The sequence below is a fragment of the Mandrillus leucophaeus genome, unplaced genomic scaffold, assembly GCF_000951045.1.
Source record: "Mandrillus leucophaeus isolate KB7577 unplaced genomic scaffold, Mleu.le_1.0 Scaffold95, whole genome shotgun sequence".
Classification (NCBI taxonomy): Eukaryota; Metazoa; Chordata; class Mammalia; order Primates; family Cercopithecidae; genus Mandrillus; species Mandrillus leucophaeus.
In genome coordinates, this window is record NW_012110363.1 from 1705472 (window position 1) to 1730764 (window position 25293).

At 37.3% G+C, this 25293-nt stretch overlaps 1 protein-coding gene across 1 annotated transcript in view; it reads left to right on the plus strand.

Moving 5' to 3' along the window:
• The window catches only part of GUCY1B3 (guanylate cyclase 1, soluble, beta 3), a 44029-nt gene extending 37825 nt beyond the window's left edge, over nucleotides 1-6204 (plus strand). Inside the window, exons 9-13 of the mRNA XM_011970531.1 lie at nucleotides 797-1163; nucleotides 2189-2329; nucleotides 3156-3310; nucleotides 3665-3791; nucleotides 4959-6204. Coding sequence (XP_011825921.1) covers nucleotides 797-1163; nucleotides 2189-2329; nucleotides 3156-3310; nucleotides 3665-3791; nucleotides 4959-4982 — 814 coding nt within the window. The 3' untranslated portion in view covers nucleotides 4983-6204. The remainder of the gene's footprint in view (nucleotides 1-796; nucleotides 1164-2188; nucleotides 2330-3155; nucleotides 3311-3664; nucleotides 3792-4958) is intronic.
• Nucleotides 6205-25293: the final 19089 nt, after the last annotated feature.

The window sequence follows — 25293 nt, forward strand, 5'->3', positions numbered from 1 at the left end:
CTTACTATTCAAATATAGCTTTAATATTTTATAAAACATTCAATGTTTAAAAGTTGAAAATGAAAGACTGGAGAAATTTTACTATGACTAGGAAAAATATTGAGAGCTCAGCTCTATTTTGCATATTTAAACTTCCCACATATGCCCTTTTGCTCTAGAGCAAAAGGTAGGAAGAAAAAGGCAGGAAGACCTCATTTGTTCCTCTCGAGTCTTCCAATCCAGAGCCCATAGGTCTAGTTTCTGCTTCTTTGCCTCTAAATTCATCAGCTGTCATCCTCCTCCTGTGTGCTCACATTTGTCCCTTAGCATAGTAGTAGTAGTATACTGTGCTACCATACTAGTCTCAGTTGTGCCTAAAGAAATAAAATATTTTATATTCTAGACCAACTTCCACTGGTTTGATCAGTTTCTTCTATGGAGGAGTGAGGCATGAATGAGACTGGAGAGAAATTCTGCTTCTTTTAATATTACTTACCAAAAATAGAGATATATTTCTTATTCTAAGAGGCAATCCTGTTTCTATTACTGTGCTATTCATACCATGTTTTAGGTGCTGGTAATGACAGTCTTCATACTGTGACTATCACAATAGCAGGGTCAGAATACAGGACTACAAATGAAAACTTTGATTTTCTCTTACCAGTCTTTTTGTTTTGTCTGTTTGCTTGGCTTATTTTGATTTGATTTGAACTAGTTTGGGCTTGCGGATGTTTTATGTGATTAGAATGAACAAATAATTTATATTTTCTGTAAGTCCTTGCTTATAAATATGGCTAATATTTGATGCTAATTTTAGAGGATGTCCTGCTAGAATCCAGGCCTTTAAAGTACAAATGACATTGATGCTATGTGAAAGGGACAGCAGAAGCACTAAGGGCTTTCCCAGCATTTCTTACAGTGGCTTCCTCCTGATTCCACTGAACAGATTGCTGTATTCTGTCCTTCCTCCATCTGTTGCCAATGAGCTGCGGCACAAGCGTCCAGTGCCTGCCAAAAGATATGACAATGTGACCATCCTCTTCAGTGGCATTGTGGGCTTCAATGCTTTCTGTAGCAAACATGCATCTGGAGAAGGGGCCATGAAGATCGTAAACCTTCTCAACGACCTCTACACCAGATTTGACACACTGACTGATTCCCGGAAAAACCCATTTGTTTATAAGGCAAGTCTTCATTATCGCTGACTGCAGAGCTATCCGGAGGCTGGCATTCTGAGCCTCCCCTCCAGAGGCCATGCCATCACAGTTCTCTGACTCCAGCACTGCAGCCTTGAGTGCAGTGAGCCTCCGTGTATTCACTCTTTACCATTTTCTTAAATAATTGCCTTTTGTTATAAAACTGTCTCTTCCTTGTAACCACAATGAATGTTTCATGGAGTGGGTGATTGCCTGGTTAAAATGAAATGTTCACCATCTGATTTGCACTTAGGCTAACAAATCTGGACAGGCTGTTTATCCCATTTAGTATAAACATAGCATTCAGTTTAGTGCTCTGCAAGAGACATTTTTACTGAGATATATAAGTCATGGAGCGTGAGAAGGACTTAGATTTGCGTTTAGATAACATCAACTTGAAGAAGATAAACATTTAGAAGGTGTTTTTACCCTTTGTTTCATTTAGAAATAAATATAATATTGGAAAAAAGAAGTCAGTGGAATATTGCTGCATAAAGGCAAGAATGTTAAGTAAACCATCCCTAGGTATCTGGGATAATATAACTACACAAAGACTATTTATGTTATAGTCATTTTCTGAGGTACACTGTAGCATGTGGTGAGCACATCATAAAAATAAATGATTAATGACCATGATAAATCACTGAACTTCAAATGGTGGCTCTCCATGCCATCAAGCCATTGCTGTTTTAGGGAGAAATGTAAAAAATTATTCTTCTGAATTATAAGGTGATCTGAGGTGAGAAATTAATTGCTTACTAAAGCAAAAATAATTCTATGTCTGTACCTGCCCATCATCAAAGACCCCAAGTGTCTGTCATGTGTGTCAATTATAAGTAATTCAAGATTTCATTTTACTGGAGTTGAATGTATTAGAAATTTTAAGAGAGTTAAAGAGGGAGGGAAGCTTAAAGTTGTTGGTAGCCTTGAAAAAATATGGTTTTTATTAGGGTAACACATGAAACAGTCTTTTTTATGCTAACGAATGAACATCTAAATATATGTACTATTAGGTGGAGACTGTTGGTGACAAGTATATGACAGTGAGTGGTTTACCAGAGCCATGCATTCACCATGCACGATCCATCTGCCACCTGGCCTTGGACATGATGGAAATTGCTGGCCAGGTTCAAGTAGATGGGGAATCTGTTCAGGTTAGTAAATGAAGTAGATATTGTAATAATGGTTTATAAACCCTTTCGGACAATTGATTCATATTGTTGACCAGAAAATCATTAATGTGTATAAAGAAGGGTGTCTTGACAACAAAAGCTGTAGTATTTCATTCAGCCCACTGTACTACATTATTTCATAGACATAGAGATTTGTCTACCTGTTTGAAATTGTCTAGTCCGTTTCATGTACTGAAAATCATGGGGATGAGAAAAAAACCTCTTGTACCTTCTAGTTTGTTTTTAAAAATCTCTCTCATGTCTCATGTAAGTTACTAGATTCGTATCTTTGAAATCTTCAGATTTCAAATGTTTCTCTTGAGACAGGATATTTCTCTGGGGAGACAGATTTCGTGGAGGGCTTTTGAAGTTGTCGGTAATATGCTTGAAATTCTTATAGAGATCTCTTATGATGTTATATGATGACTCTACATTATTCTGTAATATAAAGTAAGCAAAACTTCATGTGTTACAGGAACAGAAAACCAAACACCGCATGTTCTCACTCATAAATTGGAGCTGAACAATGAGAACACATGGACACAGGGAGGGGAACATCACACACCGGGGCCTGTTGGGGGGTTGGGGGCAAGGCGAGGGAGAGCATTAGGACAAATACCTAATGCATGTGGGGCTTAAAACCTAGATAATGGGTTGATAGGCACAACAAACCACCATGGCACATATATACCTGTGTAACAAACCTGCACGTTCTGCACATGTATGCTAGAACTTAAAGTAAAGTTAAAAAAAAAAAATTCATGTGTTAGTGATGAAAGTGATTGAAGCAAAGCTTGCTTTTTTGCAGATAACAATAGGGATACACACTGGAGAGGTAGTTACAGGTGTCATAGGACAGCGGATGCCTCGATACTGTCTTTTTGGAAATACCGTCAACCTCACAAGCCGAACAGAAACCACAGGAGAAAAGGGAAAAATAAATGTGTCTGAATATACATACAGGTGAGAGAAAATGTCTTGGTATTTACTGATTTGCAAAGAAAATGTGTCTTTACATGTGGTTTAATTCTCTAAGAGATTTTATTGCTTTAACAGAGTTATCACCACCACTCTTCCCTACCACTTGTAGAGTTGTTTATTTTTTATTTGAGAAGATTGTGCATTATTTCCATTTTATATGATTTCACATCATCTTAGGAAATCCTGATATGATCATTGCTTCTAAAACTTCGAGTTACCTTTCAGTACAACTTCAGCATTTGTTCTTGCCATCTCAGTTTATAACATGGTACCTGTCACCTTCTCCATCAAACTTTTGTATGCTTCTCTCTCTACTCCCCTTCCCTTGTCTTTTAGATGTCTTATGTCTCCAGAAAATTCAGATCCACAATTCCATTTGGAGCACAGAGGCCCAGTGTCCATGAAGGGCAAAAAAGAACCAATGCAAGTTTGGTTTCTATCCAGAAAAAATACAGGAACAGAGGTATGAATAATCAAAGTGTAATTTGTGTACTTAAGACACAGTATAAGTATGGAAAACTAAAGCGTAATCACTGAAAATGTATTTCATTTGAAAATAATTCTTGCTAACAGAAATTAACTTTTAAGTAAAGCAGGGGACATAACTGAACATTAACGAGCTGGTTACAATGATAAGTACTTTTTAGGGGATACTTTAGTGACTTTTGTCCTCTAATGAAATTAACCCAATGGACTGGATTGAGAAGGCTGCTTTTTTTCTTGCTGTTGTGGTTGTTTTGCTCTTCCTCTGTAGTCTGGCTCAAAGGTAAGTGGGCTGTGAGGGGCTCCCCTGACCCTTCTTTTCCTCAGCTCTCTAAGTTGGCTCTGAGATCACCAGCATCATTAAATAACGGCTGTAGTTCATGGGAGGTTTCCTAACCATGAAGCTTAAGATCCTTTTAAGGGCCAGGCTATCTTTCTATGGAGTGATTGGGGAATTTTGGAAATCTTAGTCCCTCATGTGTGTTTCTCCTAGATGGATGAGTGATTTTTAACTTTCTAGAATCCGGTTACTTCCTTATGGAAGATTTAAGTTCTTTCTAGTACTGTGGTTATACTCCAGGCAGAGCCCATGTGCTGGAATGGACTTCAGAACAGTGGCACATCCAAAGTGGAATCACACCTCTCATAGAGGCCTTGCACACACTAAGATCATGGCTAGCCTCTTCCTAGCCTTTTGTAAAGTGTGGCATCAGAAGGAGGTTTGATACTTTGTTACCCTGTTGATGTGTTGTTTCTTCATGGGGGATAAGACTACATGCTCATGTTTCTCTTTTGGTATGTATACATTCTCTAAAAATGCTTTTAGAGCATAGCAACTTCTAAAGGGAATAGAACGCCAGGGTTGGAAATATTTATCTTCTTTCACCTGGTTTAACATTAAATCATTTTCCTATGAGGTGGAAATGCTTATTGATGTTCTTCTGATAAACTAAACCGTAACTACCTCAAACATTGGTCATCTTAGTCGTGTGGTCCTGTTTTCCCCAGAATTATGGTGGGAATGATTTACAGAAACTGTAGATGTGAACGTGGATCACGCTCTCATAAAGAGAAAAATATATTTAATTGATTTTATAAACTTCATTTTCACTGTAAATCAATCCCTCTTTTCTTCTGCCTTTTTAAGGAAACAAAGCAGGATGATGACTGAATCTTGGATTATGGGGTGAAGAGGAGCGCAGACTAGGTTCCAGTTTTCTCCTAACACATGCCAAGCCCAGGAGCAGTTCTTCCCTACGGATACAGATTTTCTTTTGTCCTTGTCAATTACCCCAAGCCTTTCTTCTAGGTGTATCTCTCACTATCCATTATTCAACTTTAGCTCTGCTTTTTATTATTTTTTTAGGCTTTAATATATTATCTAAAGTTTGACTTTTGATGTGGCTGATGTGAGCTTCATGTGTCTTAAAATCTACTACAAGCATTACCTAGCATGGTGATCTGCAAGTAGTGGGCACCCAATGAATATTTGTTGAATTTAGTTAAATGAAACTGAACAGTATTTGACCATGTGTATATTTATATCATGGTTTACCAAATCTGTTTAGTGCTCCATATATATGTATATGTATATTTTAATGACTATAATATGTAATAAAGTTTATATCATGTTGGTGTATATCATTATAGAAATCATTTTCTAAAGGAGTGAATTCTAAGTTTTAGGGGAAAAATGCAATTTATTTTCAGACTCCCAAAGTGAGAATTAATATATCATGCCAAGAAAATAGTGACTATTTTGAAGTATGCTACTTTCCTTTTGGAAATATAGAATACCCGTTTCTGTTATTAAAGTATTTGGTTACTAATTCAAATCATGTGGCAATTATAATTCTTCTAAAATGCTATCATTTGTAACTGTATCCCGTGTATTAAATCTCATTAACCATAGGCGGCTGTTACAGAAAGCTGCATTGTTTCACATTGAGCTGTTACATTAGTTCAGGCTAAATGTTGGGAGCTCCAACCACATGCAAGAATAAATCTGGAAACATACTGTGGGGATACTGCTGTTAGAGCCCTTCTTGGTTTTGTATTCCCAGAAATGAGCTCCCTTTCTTTAGCTTAGAAGAATGTGATTATATCCAGGATATCATGTTCAGAAAATTTTAGTTTAATATCAGCATAGAATGCATTACTATTGGAATAATTGGCCTCTAGTTCTTAAATGTCTCAGATAACTTATTATCTTTATAAAATAGACTGCAACTACTTTTATGTAAAAATGTTTGCCTTTAAATTTAGTATTTCATATCAGCACCTCGATATATGTATAAATGTTCCATGTTAATGTGTAAAAGAATCTGCAATAAATTATTTTTTTCACTTGTCTCTATACACTTTTTATTTCAATAAAAATGATATTAACATTATTTTTCATTTTATTAATGCCACTATTTTGTAAATACATTTTACAATTTTGCCTGTTTGCTACCATTATAAATTTTCACTGACTCCTCATAGACAGCATATTCTTAAATGCGATATTTCTTTTTAATACCAACAAAGTGACAGGAAATAAAGACTGGACATGGAAGGGGAAACAGTTAAATACTGAATGTCATCAGCTTACTTAAAGAGCTCTGAATCATTCAGGGATGATAGACATATATACAAGTAATGAAAATATGCGATGTTCATAATGAAGAAATATATTCAAATACAGAAATAATACTTAGAGAAAGAGTAACTTGAAAGAAAAGGGGTAAGTGGGGACAGTTATTATGCCTATTTTGGGGGGAGATTTAGGAATACTCAGAAACTACAATGACACTGACATCTTCCCAGAATCCTACATATATTTATTTAGCATCTACTTTTGGTCAGCACTGCTCAAGATGTTTGAGATGTGTCATTGAACAAAACATCTCTGCGTTTGCATACCTCATATTTCAGTTTTTACATCTTGCAATTCTTAAATCTCGACTTTATGCTGCCGACACTCTCCTAAGTCCAGACACTCATCATGTGTAACCTGAACAATTGCAAGATCTTCCCTATAAATCTGGCTACTTCCTATCTTTGCCACCTCTATTCCACACTCAAATTGCTGGCAGAGTGGTCTTTTACAAATCCAAATTTCTTTCCTGCCTACCATCATTTAAATGCTACTCATTGTCTGTACACCTTAGCAAAGCATGCAAACGTTGTGACCTTAACCAGCCTTATCTGCTAATTGTTACCTTTGTAATTCTATGCTTTGCTCTGTCTGAATACCCTCTACCCACACCCTGCTGCAAACTCATTTCTTGCTAAGACTCAGCTCAATATCCTCTTATTGGAAATGTCCCTTTTAGGCAAGTTTAGCTTCCCCTATTGTCCCAGGATCTTTACAATGGTTCACACATAATCTGTTTATGTATAAGATTCCTTATTAGGCTTTAAGTTTCTTATGGTTAAAATAGTTCCTCTTTCCCCAGATATTCCTTGAACCTTCCACAAAATAGTCACTTGACAATTGAACAAAGAAATGGAGGGAGCAGCCTCTTCGAGCAGTGGGGCTGGAAGCCAGATTTGAAGGGAGTGAGGAATAATAAATGAGACTGTAGAAAAGAGGAGGCACAAAAATGGCACTGCTAAATTTGTGCTTAGAGAAAATCATGCTGACGTTGGTGCAGGGGTTGATTTAGAGGGAAAAAGCCTGGTTTAAGGGTGGTATTAGGGGGCTACTGTACTTCATGCATAGGCTTGCTTTAAGGTGATGGCAGGACAGGAGACTAATTGAAGAGCAGTCAAGATTCACATTAAAAGTGCGTAATAACGCACAGGCCAAAGGGGATGAGAAGAAGGTTAGGGCCAAGTAGAAAGCTTCTGGCTTGCTTAGTGGGTAGTTTTATGATTCCATTACATGTGGTGGAGGATATAGAAAGGTAACTGAGCTTAGAGGAAAGGCGTCTAATATTAGGCATGGCTTTGGCGCTGTGACGAACACATTTTTAAGAAACAATTATTTTCAAGTAGCATTAATGTGTGGAGAGAATAGAACTTCGTTTTTTCAAGTTGGGCCAAACTGCTTTGAGTTTCCAAACAACCTGTTACTAGCTCCATGATATTGGTAAAGTCATTTAACCTTTGTGTAACCTGGTTAGGTCATTGTAAAAACAGAGATTATAATAACCACTCACTAGAGTTGTTGGCAGATCTAATCGAAATACAAAGAAATCAGAGGAGTTGGAACTTTGGCTTGCCATTTCAGGAAGACTAAAAGGTAATCTAAGAAATGCAAATTTACAAATCATTGATAATAGATATTGTTATAGTTGAATCATGGACAGCACATGTCATGAAAAAACAGGAGGGTCAACAAGAAAAATCAATGAACACATTTATCTTTGCCAATTATTGAAACAAACCCAATGAAAACCATGAAAAAATTAGAACCAAATGTGAAACGATAACAGTTTATCAGTCTGAACTGAATTGTTTTAAACTTTAACAATTAAATGCCAATTTAAACATATATATTTTTAATTATATAAGTTATATACTATATATTTATGTATTTATTATATAGTATATATTTATTATATTGTAGATTATATATATTATATGTATTTCAGTACTAATTCACTGTTTCATTTGGTTTAAATCTGTATTTGATTCACCAAATGATATGTTCTATTTCCTTTGTCATTGAAGGGAAAAATAATTTGCTTACCTTCCTCATAGGTTTCTTTCTTTCTTTTTTTTTTTTTTGGTACCACCCTCACTAATGGCTTATAGAACCTCTAGAGGGCAGCAGAGAATGCTGTTTGTAATTGAAATCTGAAAAAGAATTGAAAGGACACAGATTCTCTCACCGGAGAGAGTTCATCTTGTCTCCCAACAGTCACTTCCTGTGTGCAACCTTGAATTCACTCCTTCTACTCTTTCTCAAGTTCAAAGGAATATAATAAAAGTAATTATTTCTACTCATTGTGACCATTCGTATAGCATGAAATCTATCCACACGTATCTTGTTCTGAAATGTCATCCAAGTATTTCCTGCTAATTCTGCAGGAAGGTAAAACATTTGCTAAAACAAGCAATTTATAATAGAATAATAGTTTTGTACAATATTTTTAGGAGCAAACTAAGTTGCTTGTAGCTCATGTTAAAAGTTATTAAATACAAATAGCATACTATTTACTTATAAGGATAAAATTGGAAGAAAAATTTATTTTACATTAATAAAAAATGCTTTTGTGATTCTTCCTTGCTACTTATACCATATCAGAGAGGAGAAATATAGTGCAAATTAATAAAACAAAATTTAACAAAAAACAAAACACTGTACAGAGAATCAAGAGCCTGAGTCCAATTCTGGTAAGGAAATATTGCGGCCTTTACAAGTCACTTAACTTTACAACTCAGTTACCTCATCTGAAAAAAAGGTGCTGGTTAAAGTGATATCCAAAGCATATTATTGCTCCAAAATTCCATCATTTTGTTGGTAAGAATTCCAGGGTTTTTGTGTCAGAAGCATTCTAACCAAAGGGACTCCATCTTTACACAGGGTAGGTAAAATGAGGCTGAGACCTGCTGGGCTGCATTCCCAGAACGTTGGGCATTCTTAGTCACAGAATGTCTACAGTGAAGAGAATAGGTTAATAATGTTTACCGAACAGACCCAGGACTTAACAGACCCAGGAAATGTCCATGTGTCCCAATATCTTAGGAACAAATGTATTTTTAATCTACGAATATATTTTGCTTTAAAGATAATAATGCAGATTCTTGTAGAACAGTAGTTAAGCAAATACTCAGCTGATAAAACACCACGCAGTAAAGAAGCAGGCCGAAACCCACCAAACCAAGAGGACAGTGAAAGCCACCTCTGGTCATCTTCACTGCTCATTATATGCCAATTATAATAAATTAGCAGCTTAAAAGACGCTCCCACTAGCCCCATGGCAGTTTACAAATGCCATGGCATCATCAGAAGTTACTCTATCTTGTCTGAAAGGGGGAGTAACTCTCAGTCCTTGGAATTCTCCACTCCTTTCCTGGAAAACTCATGACTATTCCACCCCTTGTTTAGCATTTAATCAAGAGATAACCATAAGTTTACTCAGTCCAGCAGTCATGCCACTGCTATGGAGTAGCCATTCTTTTACTCTTTTACTTTCTTAATAAACTTGTTTTCAATGTACTCTGTGGACTCACCTCAGATTCTTTCTTGGACAATATCCAAGAACTCTCTCTTATGGTCTGGATCAGTCCCCTTTTCCAGTAACTCTTGTGCTAGGACTTTGGCCTGAACCTTTTGGGAATACAAGCTAAAGTTTTGACAATCTAGTAGTGTTGAGTAGATCGACTGAAAGACTGGAAAGCTAACTTCCAAGAAATAAACAAATCTGAGGTAAACACCTGCTGAGGACTTCTGAATCCAAGCTAAATTCAAAATGACTAAGGTCCTGATTAGTTTATGAGAGTATTAACGTATGTATTTCTACTAAAAGTGTGCCCTATAATATTTAATTACATTAGCTAAATTTAAGTGTTTAATACACAGTTACATTTTTGATGACCTGAAAACAAGGAGAGAATATATGTCGCTATTTCAATTGTATGTCTTCACACAATTGCTGTAGTACAGTCTATCCCAAATAGGACTTAAATATAGGAGCCGGGCATGGTGGCTCACGTCCGTAAACCAGCACTTTAGGAGGCCAAGGCAGGTGAATCACTTGAGGTCGGGAGTTTGAGACCAGCCTAGCCAACATGGTGAAAACCTGTCTCTAATGAAAATACAAAAATTAGCTGGGTGTTGTGGTGGGCACCTGTAATCCCAGATACTCGGGAGGCTGAGGCAGGAGAATCAATTGAGCCTGGGAGGCGGAGGTGCAGTGAGCCAAGATCACCACTGCACCCCAGCCTGGGCGTCAGAGCAAGAATCTGTCTCCAAAAAAAAATACAGATAGGAAGTGTCAGTGAGTATTATATATAGGTTGAGGTTTTTAAAATGTTATTATTATGAAATATATTTCTCAATTATGTAAAGTAGTGACCACAATTGCCTACCAAACACTTTTAGATCATTAGGGGGAAAGGAGTCACATAAAAATAAAGTATTAACTTGGAAAACACTTTAAACTGTTGTAAATACTGCCCCTTTTGTGGTTTTCTGCATCATATGCATAAATTCCAGTATATTAATAATTTTTATATACCCATGAATATAATACCATCATATCATTCTGGACAGAAACAGCACTTAATCTGACACTGTGACTACATATAGTTTTGGATCTACTAGTACAAATAACGAAATCAAAGACATTTTGTTTATTTTTATGTAAAAATCATTACAGTCTAAGGCAGGCATGAGTGAAACCAGCCACTGGGTCCTCTGCTCCCGGGCAACTGGGCTCTGAGGAGGAGAGGCCAGGGGAATCTCTGAGAAGTCTGTGTCCTGGAATCCGAGACAAGGTGAGGGCAGCACCTAAAGAAAATACAAGTCTCAGGGAATATGTAGATTTCAAATTGATCTGACAAAAAACCCTAGTGGTCTGTCCAAAGAAGCCAGTAGCCAGAAGAAGGATTACAGGAGGAAGCATTTTGAAGTAAATTGTGTCTGGCATTGAAAGCCTTTTGCACAGTGCTAGTTCGTATGTGCAGTGATGCTGTTGGCACCTGTTTAATAATTGTATATCCTCAATTGTAAGTATTGGACAGAATATTGAATAATGCGTAGTTGCAGTTCCTTAATATATTAGTATAACCATTTTTTCCTCTAAAGCACGGTGTTTTTAAGTCTGTTTAGAAAACTGCCAGGTGTGGTGGCTCATGCCTGTAATCCCAGCACTTTGGGAGGCGAAGGCAGGCAGATCACAAGGTCAGGAGTTTGAGACCAGCCTGACCGACACGGTGAAACCCCGTCTACACTAAAAATACAAAAATTAGCCGAGCGTGGTGGCACACACCTGTAATCCAAGCTACTCAGGAGGCTGAGGCAGGAGAATCGCTTGAACCCCAGAGATGGAGATTGCAGTGAGCTGAGATCGCGCCACTGCATTCCAGGCTGGGCGACAGACTGAGACTCCATCTCAAAAAAAACAAAAACAAAAACAAAAACAAAAAAACTGCAAGGGTTGTGTCTAACAGCATGGTCTAATGGGAATACAATGTGAGACCCAAATGTAAGTCACATACGACATGTGAATTTTTAAATTTAAAAATTTCTAGGAGCTACGCTTCAAAAAGTAGAAAGAAACCAGTGAAATTGACTTTAATAATATGTTTTATTTAACCCAGTATAAGCAAAATATTATCATTTCAACATGTAATACATTTAAAATCATTAATAAATATTTAAAATCAGTGTGTATTTTAAAATCAGTGTGTATTTATACACTTTAAAATCAGTGTATATTTTAAAATAAGTGTGTATTTATACACTTTAAAATCAGAGTGTATCTTACATTTTGCAGACCAGACACATTTCAAGTGCCCAGTGGTCTCATGAAGCTAGCGGCAACCATAATGGACAGTGCAGGTCTAGATATGCAGGTTATTGATTGGATCTTTCATCCAAAACAATCACCTTAGATACTTGATTGTTTTGTTTCCTTCTTACCAGAAAATTGGATCAACCTTGTTATTTATAAAAACAAAACAAATAGCTAAGGAGTTGAGGTGGTCATTAAATTCAGGAAAAAGAGTATAGGCAGGTTTATACTTTTTCCTCTGATTTACAAGATGTAGTTTTGAATAGATGTTTCTTTTGAACTTTAACATTCTACATAATACAACATAATATAAATAGTGATAAAAAGAGTAATAAAGGAAAATGAGTTCTATATGAGGTATTTCTCGAATAACATTTACAGAAAAGAAAGTGTACTATTTTATAAGTTGTACTATTTTATAAGTTGCTAACATTAGCAACTTCACGATTTGAGATGATTAAGGATCTTACATTTTCACCTGACAATTCTTTTGCAGTCTGTTAATAAGAAGCAATTATAAAGCACTAAGAAGTACCTATTATCTTTTGACAAAGTTAAGGCTCTTTATAAAGATCTAGTTCATCAGTCAGTTACCACCCACATCATATTTCTTTTTTTCATTTGTATTCCTGTTAAAAGTTGTTCTTTCCCTGTCAACCCAACTTACTCTTTTTGCACTTGACAGTAATGTTACCAAAGTATTAACTGAAAGAGAATTATGCAAAGATGACTACCAAAAGATTTGTACCCTTGAATACACATGAACAATTTTTACTTGATTCGTGCTCAGTGAAGTGTATCGGAACGTTCAGGACCCTTCAGACCTCAGGAGGAACAAATGTTCCTGTCACACTGACCATATGTCCTTTTGTGAATTTACCAAAAGTTCTTCCTGATTCCTGAATGTTTGAAATTCAAAACTCATTGCATACAGCTTGTTGGATTTCTTGACATGTAAAGCACTTTCAAAAAGAGTTCTTTTAAAGATAGTGCTAATACTATAATAAAAGTTTTAAAATTTGTTTTTTAAAAGTATATTTCTTTAAATATTGTGCTGTATTACAACTGACCATCAAACAACAGACACGAGAGTTCAGTGATGAACAGATCCCTGCTGCCCCTCAGGCTCACAACTACCAGCATGGCAATCAGGGAGCAATCCCACAGTCACTACAATTCAATGGTGATTTGAACGTTTTACGTGTTTAATCCTTGTAGCAGTTTATTAAGTATATACTCTTATTATCAACTCCATTTCACTCATGAGGAAACTGGAGCACATAAAGTTTGGGGAACTGCCCAAATGTTAAACAGAGAGTGAGTGGGTAAAGCCAGTATCCATACCCAGACAAATGGATTCCAGAACCCAAGCTTCCAACCAGGATGCTCTGATGCATCTCACAACACAATAAGCTAGCAGCTGGCAAGTGGTGTACATCTGGTGGGAGTTTTAACACCAGGTGAGTGTGTGCCAGGTAACAAAGTTCTAGTCAGGCAAGCAGGCAAGGAGTGTGAAGAAGATATGGCAGGTGGTATTGGCCTTAAACTTTATGACTAACTCTGAAGAACAGGAGGTGGAAGGCTGGGGCACAAGCAGTGGGGACTGAAGCAGGAAGGGCGAACATGTTCCACTAAAGATGGATCACAAGACAGCAATGATAAAGGCTAGACTAGGAGAATCCATATGCTGTGCAGGAGGAAAGTCATCTTGATACTTATTTGCCCCTCTATGTATAAAAGGTTTACATTCTTCTGCCTGAAACCCAGATCGGTTCTAGAGTTTACAGATGTGGGGACTGATGAACTCCAACAGCAAACCCTGATGAACTGTAAAAGTAGGAAAAGAATGTCATTGACTGTATCCTTCCATTAGGGCATCTGCTAAGAGAGCAGGCTTGCTGGATGTGGAGGGAATCCTCCATGAAAGTAGACAGACTTAGTCTTCCTCACTCTGCCACCATGACTAGCACTTTAATCTTATTTGTATGGGCTTCTGACAAGGGAAATTTGGGGCAGGGAGAGGGCTCTTTCTAAGCCTTGTAACAGGTTCTTCCAGAAACATAGAAGACATTTTTCAGCTTTCCCAATCTAAGTTAGGTCCGTGCTTCCATAGTATCTGAGTAGAAGACCATTGCTATTCTTCTCTCTTACAATTTTAATGATTTACTACTGTCTTCTTGTCAAATAGACTGTGGGAGAAATCAGGTCAGAGACTGCACATCCCCTCATGAGCCCCAGCAGCCAGTTCCGGAGCCTTGTCACACAGTAGGGATTCAGAATTGTCAGGAGTCCTTCCTCCAAATACTGGAGAACAGTTGGTGAGGAAGAATGGCATTTGTACAATTTGTAAAGTATCTGTGTTTTCCACTTGATGGTCTGTTTTTCACATTGGCTCTAGATTTATTTACTGGAATGGCCTTCCCATCACATACATGTACACACCCATGGCTGATACCATGTTGTAGTTTTTAACAAAGCATTGTTGAACATTTGAAGGATAATATCAGAAGGGAATAGTTGCTCAGAGTATAAAACACTCAAGATTAGAAATTCTTCTGCCTGTAATCCCAGCACTTTGGGAGGCCGAGGTGGGCAAATCATAAGGTCAAGAAATGGAGGCCATCCTGGCCAACATGGTGAAACCCCATCTCTACTAAAAATGCAAAAATTAGCTGGGCATGGTGGCTGGTGCCTGCAGTCCCAGCTAGTTGAGAGGCTGAGGCAGGAGAATCACTTGAACCTGGGAGGCAGAGGTTGTAGTGAGCTGAGATCGTGCTACTGCACTCCAGCCTGGGAACAGAGCGCAGTCTCAAAAAAAAAAAAAAAAAAAATTATTCTTCCTTCTCAAGTTTCTAAATTCCCCTGGCTATATTCAATCACATGGCATCCCAGTGCCATCCAAAAGATGCCTCAGCGAGGAATCTTTTCTATCTTCACTCTTCACCAAGTCCCAGTGCCTCTAAATCTCTCTTGGCCTACCTAGAGGTTTGGTCAGTTTTCTTGCATTATTGATGTCTAGAACTTAACACAATTTATTATGAAGTTAAGGGAATAATTTTTAAATTGTTAGCAATTATCATTACTATCACATAATAAAACATTGTTGATATATGTGAAGACATCCCAGCATTCAAGCATTATGGATGCACTTTCTTCTAAATGGTGCCATAAGAAAGAACGTGATTTGCAGATATTTGCCAAAAGCAACAACCACTCTAAGTGAAAAGAAAAAGTATCTTGCCCCTCTGGTTTTCATTTAGTAATTTAGAAATTACACATTATTTATGTGGGATTGTATATGTTTATCCACATTTTAATGACTAGATTTAAATTGTTTTTAAATTACTATGAATATATTATGTTAATCATTAAAACATCAGTATATCATTAAAAAATCATTTGGAAAGTTTTGCTCCTTTTAAAACTAAAGCATGAATTAAGCTGAATAACAACAAAGTATCAATATTTTACCATCACTAACACCACTGAATAATACTGTTTTCATGACCAAAAATTACCATTTTTCCAAGCATAAGTTATTTATGCTGCCAAATTATACTAAAAACAAATATCAAATGTCACCAAAATATAAAATCTTCATCCATTTTTCTATATGAAATGGCGAGAGAAGAAAGAACCTGATTTGCTCAGTGATTCATATGAATCTGATTTGAGCAGTAAAATTAATAATGACAGTATTGGATTATAGCCCATATAGTTAAGAATACTTCCTGAACTCATAATTATGTAAGTAAATGACTGAAATAATAAATAAATGAAGGAAAAAGGTCAACTCTTCATTACAGAATGATTTCAATAAAAATAATTATGAATAGAGCAGTACTTGGGGTGAGGGAAGGACAGAATTTGGAGAGTTGGAGTAATGGATCTAACATGGAGTGAAATTAATCAACAGGTACCTAGAACGAAACTATTGTATATCTTTGTGAGATTCCCTTTACCATAAAAAGTGGTTTGTGTACTTAAAAATGGTTCTCTGTTACACCATCCTTAGTATAATAGAAAAGTTGGTTTTTTTTTTTTCTCAAAGTATTCTTAGGGAATAACCCCATGCTTATAGTTACAGTATTTTCCTAGTTTTTTTATTTTTTGTAAAAGATTACTCAGTATTGGGTCTTTTTTCACTCAATATCATAGTTAAGCATTTTTCCACATCTTAAGAGATTTCATAGACTGAGTATATCATGTTCACATAAAATTTCATCCTGTAGCTGGACCATGATTTTCTCAACCATTTTAGAATAGTCAGACATTGACACTCAGAAGCTGAGGATGGATTGGGTAGTGAGGCACAGCCCAGTTTTCTTGTGCATTTCAGTTGCCTACATGGTACAGCCCTAATACACTGAAGCAAGACCTACCAGTTCATTCAGCACATATTAATTGAGCTCCCACAATGTGCTAGACTCTGGTCTAAGAGCATGGGTTAGACTGATGGTAAACAAAGCTCCTTGCCCTTAGAGGGCTTACCTTCTAGCAGAGGGGGACAGAAAATACACCATAAATGTATTAGGTTGGGTCAAAAGTAATTGTGTTTTTGACATTAAAAGTAAGTTGCACCAGCCTAATAATATAACGGTAAATTAAATGATAGAGGATGATGTATTCTATGGGGAAAAAATTAAGCACAGAGGAAGGGAGATCAGGAGTGCAAGGATGCGGTGAGGCTACTTGCAATTTGGAAATTAGGAGTTGGGAATGGCCTCGATGAAGAGTGAAGGTGATGAGTGAGTAAACACTGGAATGCTGTGAGGTAGGTATTGCAACTATTTGACAGGAAAGAAGCTCAGGGAGAGACTGCCAGTATTCGGGCTCATGACAGGTTCAAGTTGCTTGTGTTCCAGAAACCAAAGGAGAGTGTACCAGGAGCAACCAAGCCTTTTAGTATCTACGAGTTTAATTATAAGAAAGAAAATATATGTCCCAGGGAAGCTGAGACAGTTCATAATTATCCTTTGATCCAATGTAATAGGGAGATATTTGAAATATCCTGCATGCATTGCTATTCTCACTCATGAAACCTTTTTATGCCTTTTGCTGTTGTCTTCTCCCTGCTTCCTGGTAATGGTTTTTGATGACTATGTATTATTTCATCATATAGCTTATCCACAATTTTTTCGTAACTCTTCTTTTGTTAGATATTTGGATTAATTCCAATTTTCAATTATTATAAGCAATGCTACAGTGATATCCTTGCTAATATAAATTATTTTTAAAGAATATAAAAATAATAACTGGCCAGATGTGATGACTCATGCCTGTAATCCTAGCAATTTGGAAGGCTGGGGCAGAGGGTCACTTGAGCCCACAAGTTCAAGGCTGCAGTGAGCTAGTGAGCTATGACTACACCACTGCACTCCAGCCTGGCTGACAGAAACAGACTCTGTCTCTAAATAAAACCAAAAACTCTCTTTGCAGTTCACAAGTTGACAGTACAGGAAAATGGACATACTCCTAAACTACTAATTTGTCTTTAACTGTGTGAAGAGTAATTTGGAAATACATAAAAAACAGGTTAAACATTATCAAGAAATCCTTGAAATTTGTTCTCTGAAAACAATATGAAATGGGCAAAACATTTTGTGATTAAGAATGTTCATTGAAGTATGATTTGTAATGATTAAAAATGAAAATAAATTTAACTTATAAAAACTGTTAAATTAATGATATATCTATATGTTGAATTATATGGAAAAAGCTCATAGGTAGCACATTGTATATACAATATTGTAAACACATTGTATATTATGATTTTTATAGCCTATTTGTATTTTTTGGTGTCTGGTGGTGGGATGTTTGTTTTTATAAACACTATGAAACACACTTTTGTTTGTTTGGTTTTTTTTTTGAGACGGAGTCTTTGCTCTGTCACCCAGGCTGGAGTGCAGTGGCGTGATCTCCGCTCACTGCAAGCTCCGCCTCCCGAGTTTACGCCATTCTCCTGCCTCAGCCTCCCGAGTAGCTAGGACTACAGGCGCCCGCTACCACACCCGGCTACTTTTTTGTATTTTTAGTAGAGACGGGGTTTCACCATGTTAGCCAGGATGGTCTCGATCTGCTGACCTTGTGATCCGCCCGTCTCGGCCTCCCAAAGTGCTGGGATTACAGGCGTGAGCCACCGCGCCCGGCGAAACACACTTTTAATAGAGATAAAAGTATTCTATTAATGTACACAGCATTTTTTTATTCCTTTATTTCCATTTCTTTTGTAATGTTTCTTGGGGTTGAGCATTTACTAATGAAACGGTGTCCTGAGGGGATTTTTCTTCTTTGTCTTGTAGACTTTTTGACCACCTCTGACCAAATAGACTCATCTATTCTGTGTATTAGAGGTATTTGTGCATGTAATGCTTTGTCCCCAGCATGCCCAGATCACCAAGCTTGATTTTTTTTCTACATTTGTCCATATCATACCTATAAGACCATGCATCATGCAACTGTGTGTCTTTCCCTTCTCTAAATCATGTTAATAATAAGTGTTTATAGACACCTTTAAAAGAATCATTCATGAGACAACAATCATGCAATTTCCAGTGTAGTAGCAGCTACTTGGTTTTCTTCCTTCCTCTCTTTCTCTCTCTTTGTATCTCTCTCTTTCTCTTGTTTTTTCTTTTTTTTTTTTTATCGTTATCTTTCCCTTGTTTGCTGTATATTTTCATATCTCCATGTTATTTTAATACAAATTTTGTGGCTTAAAATAGCATATTCATCTGAGTGCTGCTTCTGTTCCATATAGCCTTGGCTAGAGTCACTCATTCAGCTATACTTAGCTGGCAACTGTCCAAGAAGACTTTAGCCGTTTGTTACACATCTCAATACTCCTCCATAGGACCTTTATAACTGTATGTGACCTAAACATGGCAGCTGGGACAAGTTTCAAAGGGATAAGTCCCTAAAGGCAAGCACTTAATGATCCTCTACATTACATTTGACCCATTTGGTCAAAATGAATCACAATGCCAAGCCCAATGTGGAAGATTCCCAAAGGGTATGAATACTGGGAGGTATGGGTGTCATCAATGTAACAGTCTACAGAGTAACACTTTTTACTAATGGATCCCAGAATGTGCCCAACTTCCAATCTTGAGATGTATGTGTCTCTTCATGTTTTTATGTGATAATTCCTGCTAGAGAGATGTTATATACATATATACATGGTACACACACACACATACACACACAGGTACACCCATACCCACATGCACACATTCTCCAAGAGTAAAATTACTGGGTCCTAATTATGTTTATATTTAATTTGCCTTAAGTACTATCACAGTGATCTCCAGAATTGCTGTACCTGTGGACATTACCATCACCAGTACATGAGAATTCTCATATTCCTATATTCCTTGCCAACATTTGGCACTGTACTGCCTATTTTCCTTTCTGGCCCTAACCACAATCTGACCCACCTCATTCAGGAAACTGCAGTAGCTCTTTCTAAATTTGTGGTAGGGTGAAGATCTTGGATAAGAATTCAAAATCCCCATCTATTGGTATTTAGAATACTCTTTCCCCAGTAACTATGACATTTACTGCGATTATCTTTTCACACCACAACAAAACAAACAACCTAAGAAGCTGCTCAATATCTGTATTAGATAGATTAGCCAATACCTACCTGAAAGTCATGCAATACACCCTCCATCATGTTACAGGGGATAAAATTTAAGTGTGACTGTTCATTCACCCTGTTGACTCTTTTGGTGTCACAATTTCTGTAGCAGGTTTACTATCTTCTGAATCCAGTCAAAATTACACAGATACCTAGTCATCTTTCAGCTGCAGCTTCTTCCTACTTGTCCATGATTTCTTGTTCTCCAGGACATCTCAAATTCCATCTGCCCTTCAATGCCTACTGAGCTCTTATAGCAAAAAATTAATGCTCACAAATTAGTTTGGAGAAATCTTTATCACAAGGTAATGGTGGATTTCTGAATTTTTATGTGCTACTGTTGGTTGTATAAATCGGTACAGTTATGTCAGGGAGCAATTTGACAATATGAAGTCAAGGTAAAGATGCATATACCAAAAAATTTTATCAATTTCACTTCCAGGTACATACTAAAAGGAAATGTATACAGAATTTCATTGCAGTATCTTTGTTATAAGTGGAAATTTGGAACTATGTAAATATGCATTCATAGGGGAAAATCAATCAACCATAATATATGTATGGATGTAATTTTGTGCAATAATTTAATAAACCAGATCTTTACTTGTTAACATGAACATACTTTAAACAGGTAAAATTGAAATTATGTTTCAGGCTAATGTACATAGCATGATTTCATACACAGAAAATAGGATGGAAATACGTCAAAATATATTGTTGGTTAAATCTGAATAGTGCTAGCTATGTCCAAAAATTTCACAGGTTTTTTCTGGCAATTCTTTACCACTTAAACTACATACTTCCTTCCTTTATCCATTATTTGCCTGCCTTTGAGTAGGTTTTGCTAGGGATATTTAACTGCAGATACAACTTTTCCAAACTTAAATTTATTTTTTCCTTGGCATTCAATCTCCATGGATATGACATCAACAAGATTTTCAGGTATTTCCTTCCACAAACACATCTCCATTCTAGGATTATTGTCTACTCCTTTCATTTATATTTAGGTCTATAAGTAAAACTATAAATCTTTTATTATAACATATAACTTCAGTGGAGAGATTAAATTTTTGCTTTATATACCACACCTCAGTTGATGTTATCATGTTATTTCCTAAACCTTCCGGCACAGATTTTCTATATAAGATGCATTTCCTGCTACTATGGTAGTTACCAGAGGCTCATGAAACTTCAGGTTCCATCTGCAATAGGGGGAGCTTAACCATAACTCAGCCTTCAAGAATCAAATTTTTTCAACAACATAAGATTCCAGGTGTATTAGTCCGTTTTCACGCTGCTGATAAAGACATAGCCAAGACTGGGAAGAAAAAAAGACTTAATTGGACTTACAGTTTCACGTGGCTGCGGAGGACTCAGAATCATGGCGGGAGGCAAAAGACACTTCTTACATGCTGTCGGCAAGAGAAAAAATGAGGGAGATGCAAAAGCAAAATGCCTTGATAAAACCATCACATCTTGTGAGACTTACTCACTACCACGAGAACAGTATGGGGGAAACGGTCTCCATGATTCAAATTATCTCCCACTGGACCCCTCCCAATAACACATGGGAATTATTAGAGTACAATTCAAGATGAGATTTGGGTGGGGACACAGAGTCAAATCATATTACCAGGTATCATTATGAAGCACTGACCATCTACCTCCCAACCAATTGAATGTACAATGGGAAAATTCCTTTTTCATTTGCAGCACTGTGGCCAGGAAATAGTAATGTTACATGAGTGTTCTTACCAGAGAATCATTGACATTGGCTTAGTCTGTACATAATATTCCTACAAATGTACTCCTGTAGCTTCAATCTTTATCATCTTGAGCCACTGCCTCCCCACTTTTAAATACACTTTTTTTTTTTTTGATGGAGTCTCACTCTGTTGCCCAGGCTGGAAGGCAGCAGTGCAATCTTGGCTCACAGCAACCTCCACCTCCCAGATTCAAGCAATTCTCCTGCTTCAGCCTACCAAGTAGCTGGGATTACAGGTGCCTGCCACCACACCTGACTAATTTTTTTTTATTTTTAGTAGAGATGGGGTTTCATAATGTTGGTGAGGCTGGTCTAGAACTCCTGACCTCAGGTGATCTGCCCACTTTGGCCTCCCAAACTGCTGGGATTACAGGCGTGAGCCACTGCACCTGGCCTAAATACACTTTTAAAAGCAGTTTTAGGTTTATACACACACACACACACCCCCACACACACACACAACTGAGTAAAAAATACAGAGCTCCCATATACCCCCTCAACCCACCATCCCCAGTTTCCCCTATTATTAACATCTTGTATGATTGTGGTACTTTTGTTGTAATCGATGAGCCAATATTAATGCCTTATTACTAACTGAAGTCCATAGTTTACGTTGGGATTCACTCCTTGTGTTGTACATTCTATGGATTTTGACAAATGCATAATGACATGTATCTAACATTACAGTATCATACGGACTAGTTTCACTGCCCTAAAAATCCCGTGTGCTCCATCTATTCACTTTTCCCTCCTTCCCTCAAGCTCCCATCAATCACTGGTATTTCTAAATTCTTTATGGTTTCCATAGTTTTATCTTCCCCGGCATGCTATATCAGTGGAATCCTGCGGTATGTAGCCTTTTCAGATTGGTATCTTTCACTTAGTAATATGCCTTTAATGTTCTTTCATGTCTTTTCATGGATTGATAGCTCATTTATTTTTATGTTGCTGCCCTATTATTGCAATCAAGATCTTATCAAATCCTTCCTGACTAAGGATATGTGCTCTTTCCCAGGATGTTTGGGAAGTGGATGCTCCATTAGTGTAGAAATATCTATTGTCCCTTGTATCTCTACATTATCTTTTCAGGCAGCTTCCAGTAATGCCAGGTCCCCTAGGTGCTTTATGGATATTCTGTGAGTAGATCACCAGTGATAAATGAATATACAGAAGTATGAACATGATCAACATAATTTGAGGAAAGAAAATCCCAAATTATGATTCCAACTTGCTCTTCTTTTAGGCAGGTCATCAAGGGATACTGATTGATATACTTTTTCAAATAACTCAAACAGAGTTGTTGGGTTAACATCAGAGTTTGCCTTCAGGTCACTTCTCCACTTCCGGGGAAAAGCAAATCCAGGGGTTGTCTCAGCATGGATCCTGACCCATACCCCACCTTGAGAGAACTAAGAGTCTTAATTATCTTGCTCTGAGTCTCTCTCTCAGGAAAAGAATAATAGCATCCTTTCCCATTTGTCATTAACGTGCTCTCTTCCCATCTCTTACAGTTTCTCCCTTTCCATTTTCACCTGTCTCATCTCAGACTTGTCCTCTTCAGGTGAGATTTTTCTCATTCAGTCATTCTACCATCTACAGACAAGTAGCAGAAACAGCCTTCCTTGAACATCCCCTTTTGTCCATTTTCAAGAAGAAATACCGTTAGAAAGGCAAGGATTATAGGACTATCCCTACCAGAGGCAGTGGGTCAGCATTTCCAGTCAGCCCTCCGTTAGTCACATGATATGGAGTCCTCACTCGATCTATCTGTTCCCTTAGGTATATTTATACTTTCTGAAGAATCGGCATAATATTTGCGTGGTCATTCTTCCCAGGATGCAGGGCACACAAATGTAATCCCAGATCTGGTACAACTCGATGCAGTAAAATAAGAAAAATGTTTTTGAGGTGAGAAAGTCAGAGAGTATCCTTGAACCTTCATCCTCATCCCCATATCCCAGAAACCGTTTCAAAGGTGTTCCTCCTCCACTATCCCTCATATTCAGATAAGGTATTTACTCAGGAGTCAGCTCAGCTCTTCATGTCTCTAGCACATCCTTCCCACATTTTAGTAAGGTGTTTTGATTCCAGTTTGAGGATGGTAGGGGATATAATAAGATACAATGTTAAGCTTCTTATCTCATGTAGGTACATACTAATAACAGTGGCATGTCACCTTGTAAATAAAATGTATTTGGTAGAAACCAAACTGATCAACAATCTGTTTTTCCAAACCTTTAAGGAGGCCTAAATTTTAATAATCTCTGTTCTCAGCTAGTTAGCTCTTCCATGACATCAACCCCATATTATCTCTTTCAAGCAAAATACAGTTGCCCCTTGAACAACGTGGGTTTGAACTCCACTGGTCCACTTATACATGGATTTTCTTCCACCTCTGCCACCCCTGAGATGGCAAGACCAACCCTTGTCCTGTCTCCCCCTCCTCAGCCTACTCAACATGAAGAAGACAGGATGGAGAGCTTCATAATGATCCACTTCCACTTAATGAATAGCAAATGTGTTTTCTCTTCTTCATGATTTTCTTAATAACATTTTCTTTTTTCTTGTTCACTTTATTTTAAGAATACAGTGTATAGGCCGGGTGCAGTGGCTCATGCCTGTAATCCCAGCACTTTGGGAGGCCGAGGCTGGAGGATCACCAGGTCAGGAGATTGAGACCATCCTGGCTAACATGGTGAAATCCTATCTGTACTAAATTAGCCGGACGTTGTGGCGGGCACCTGTAATCCCAACTACTCGGAAGGCCAAGGCAGGAGAATGGAGTGAACTTGGGAAACGGAGCTTGCAGTGAGCCAAGATCCCACCACTGCACTCTGGCCTGGGTGACAGAGCGAGACACTGTCTCAAAAAAAAAAAAAAAAAAAAAAAAAGAATACAATGTATGATTCATATAGCAAATGAAATATGTGTTAATTAATTGTTGGTGTTATTGGTAAGGCTTCCGGTCAACAGGAGGCTATTAGTAGTTAACTTTTGGATGAGTCTATAATGATATGTGGACTTTTCACTGCACAGGGACTTGGTGCTCCCAACCCTTGTATTGTTCAAGGGTCAACCGCATATGTATTTGTCGTTTTCTTACCACTGGAGAATTGGAAGATAAATTAGTGAGCTATATGTGATACTTAATACTTCCTAAAACATAGACTTCCTCAAGTTCACAAAATAGCATTTTCTCAATTGTATTCTGCTACTTGACCCATTTTATGTTAGACACAACAAAATTTGTGGAATCCTTCTATGAATCACTCAAAATACAAATTGTTTCAATATTTTTCAATATATTGAAAACAAGGGGAAAGAATAGTATCTTCTAGCTTAATTTTTAAGAGGTCTCCAACCTCTTGACTTCCCTGGGCATCACTATATTCAAGAAAATAGAATTTTCTTGGGCCACACACAAAATACACTAACACTAATGATAGCTGATGAACTGGAAAAAAAAGATCCATGCATAATTTTCATGATATCCACCAACACAGATAAGCAAAAAAGTTATTGCATTCAAAGAGTTGCACATGGCTATAATTAGAACCAATATTTGGATAAGTAGGCTGGGTCTGGAGGTTCATGCCTATAATCCCAACATGTTGGGAGGCTGAGGTGGGTG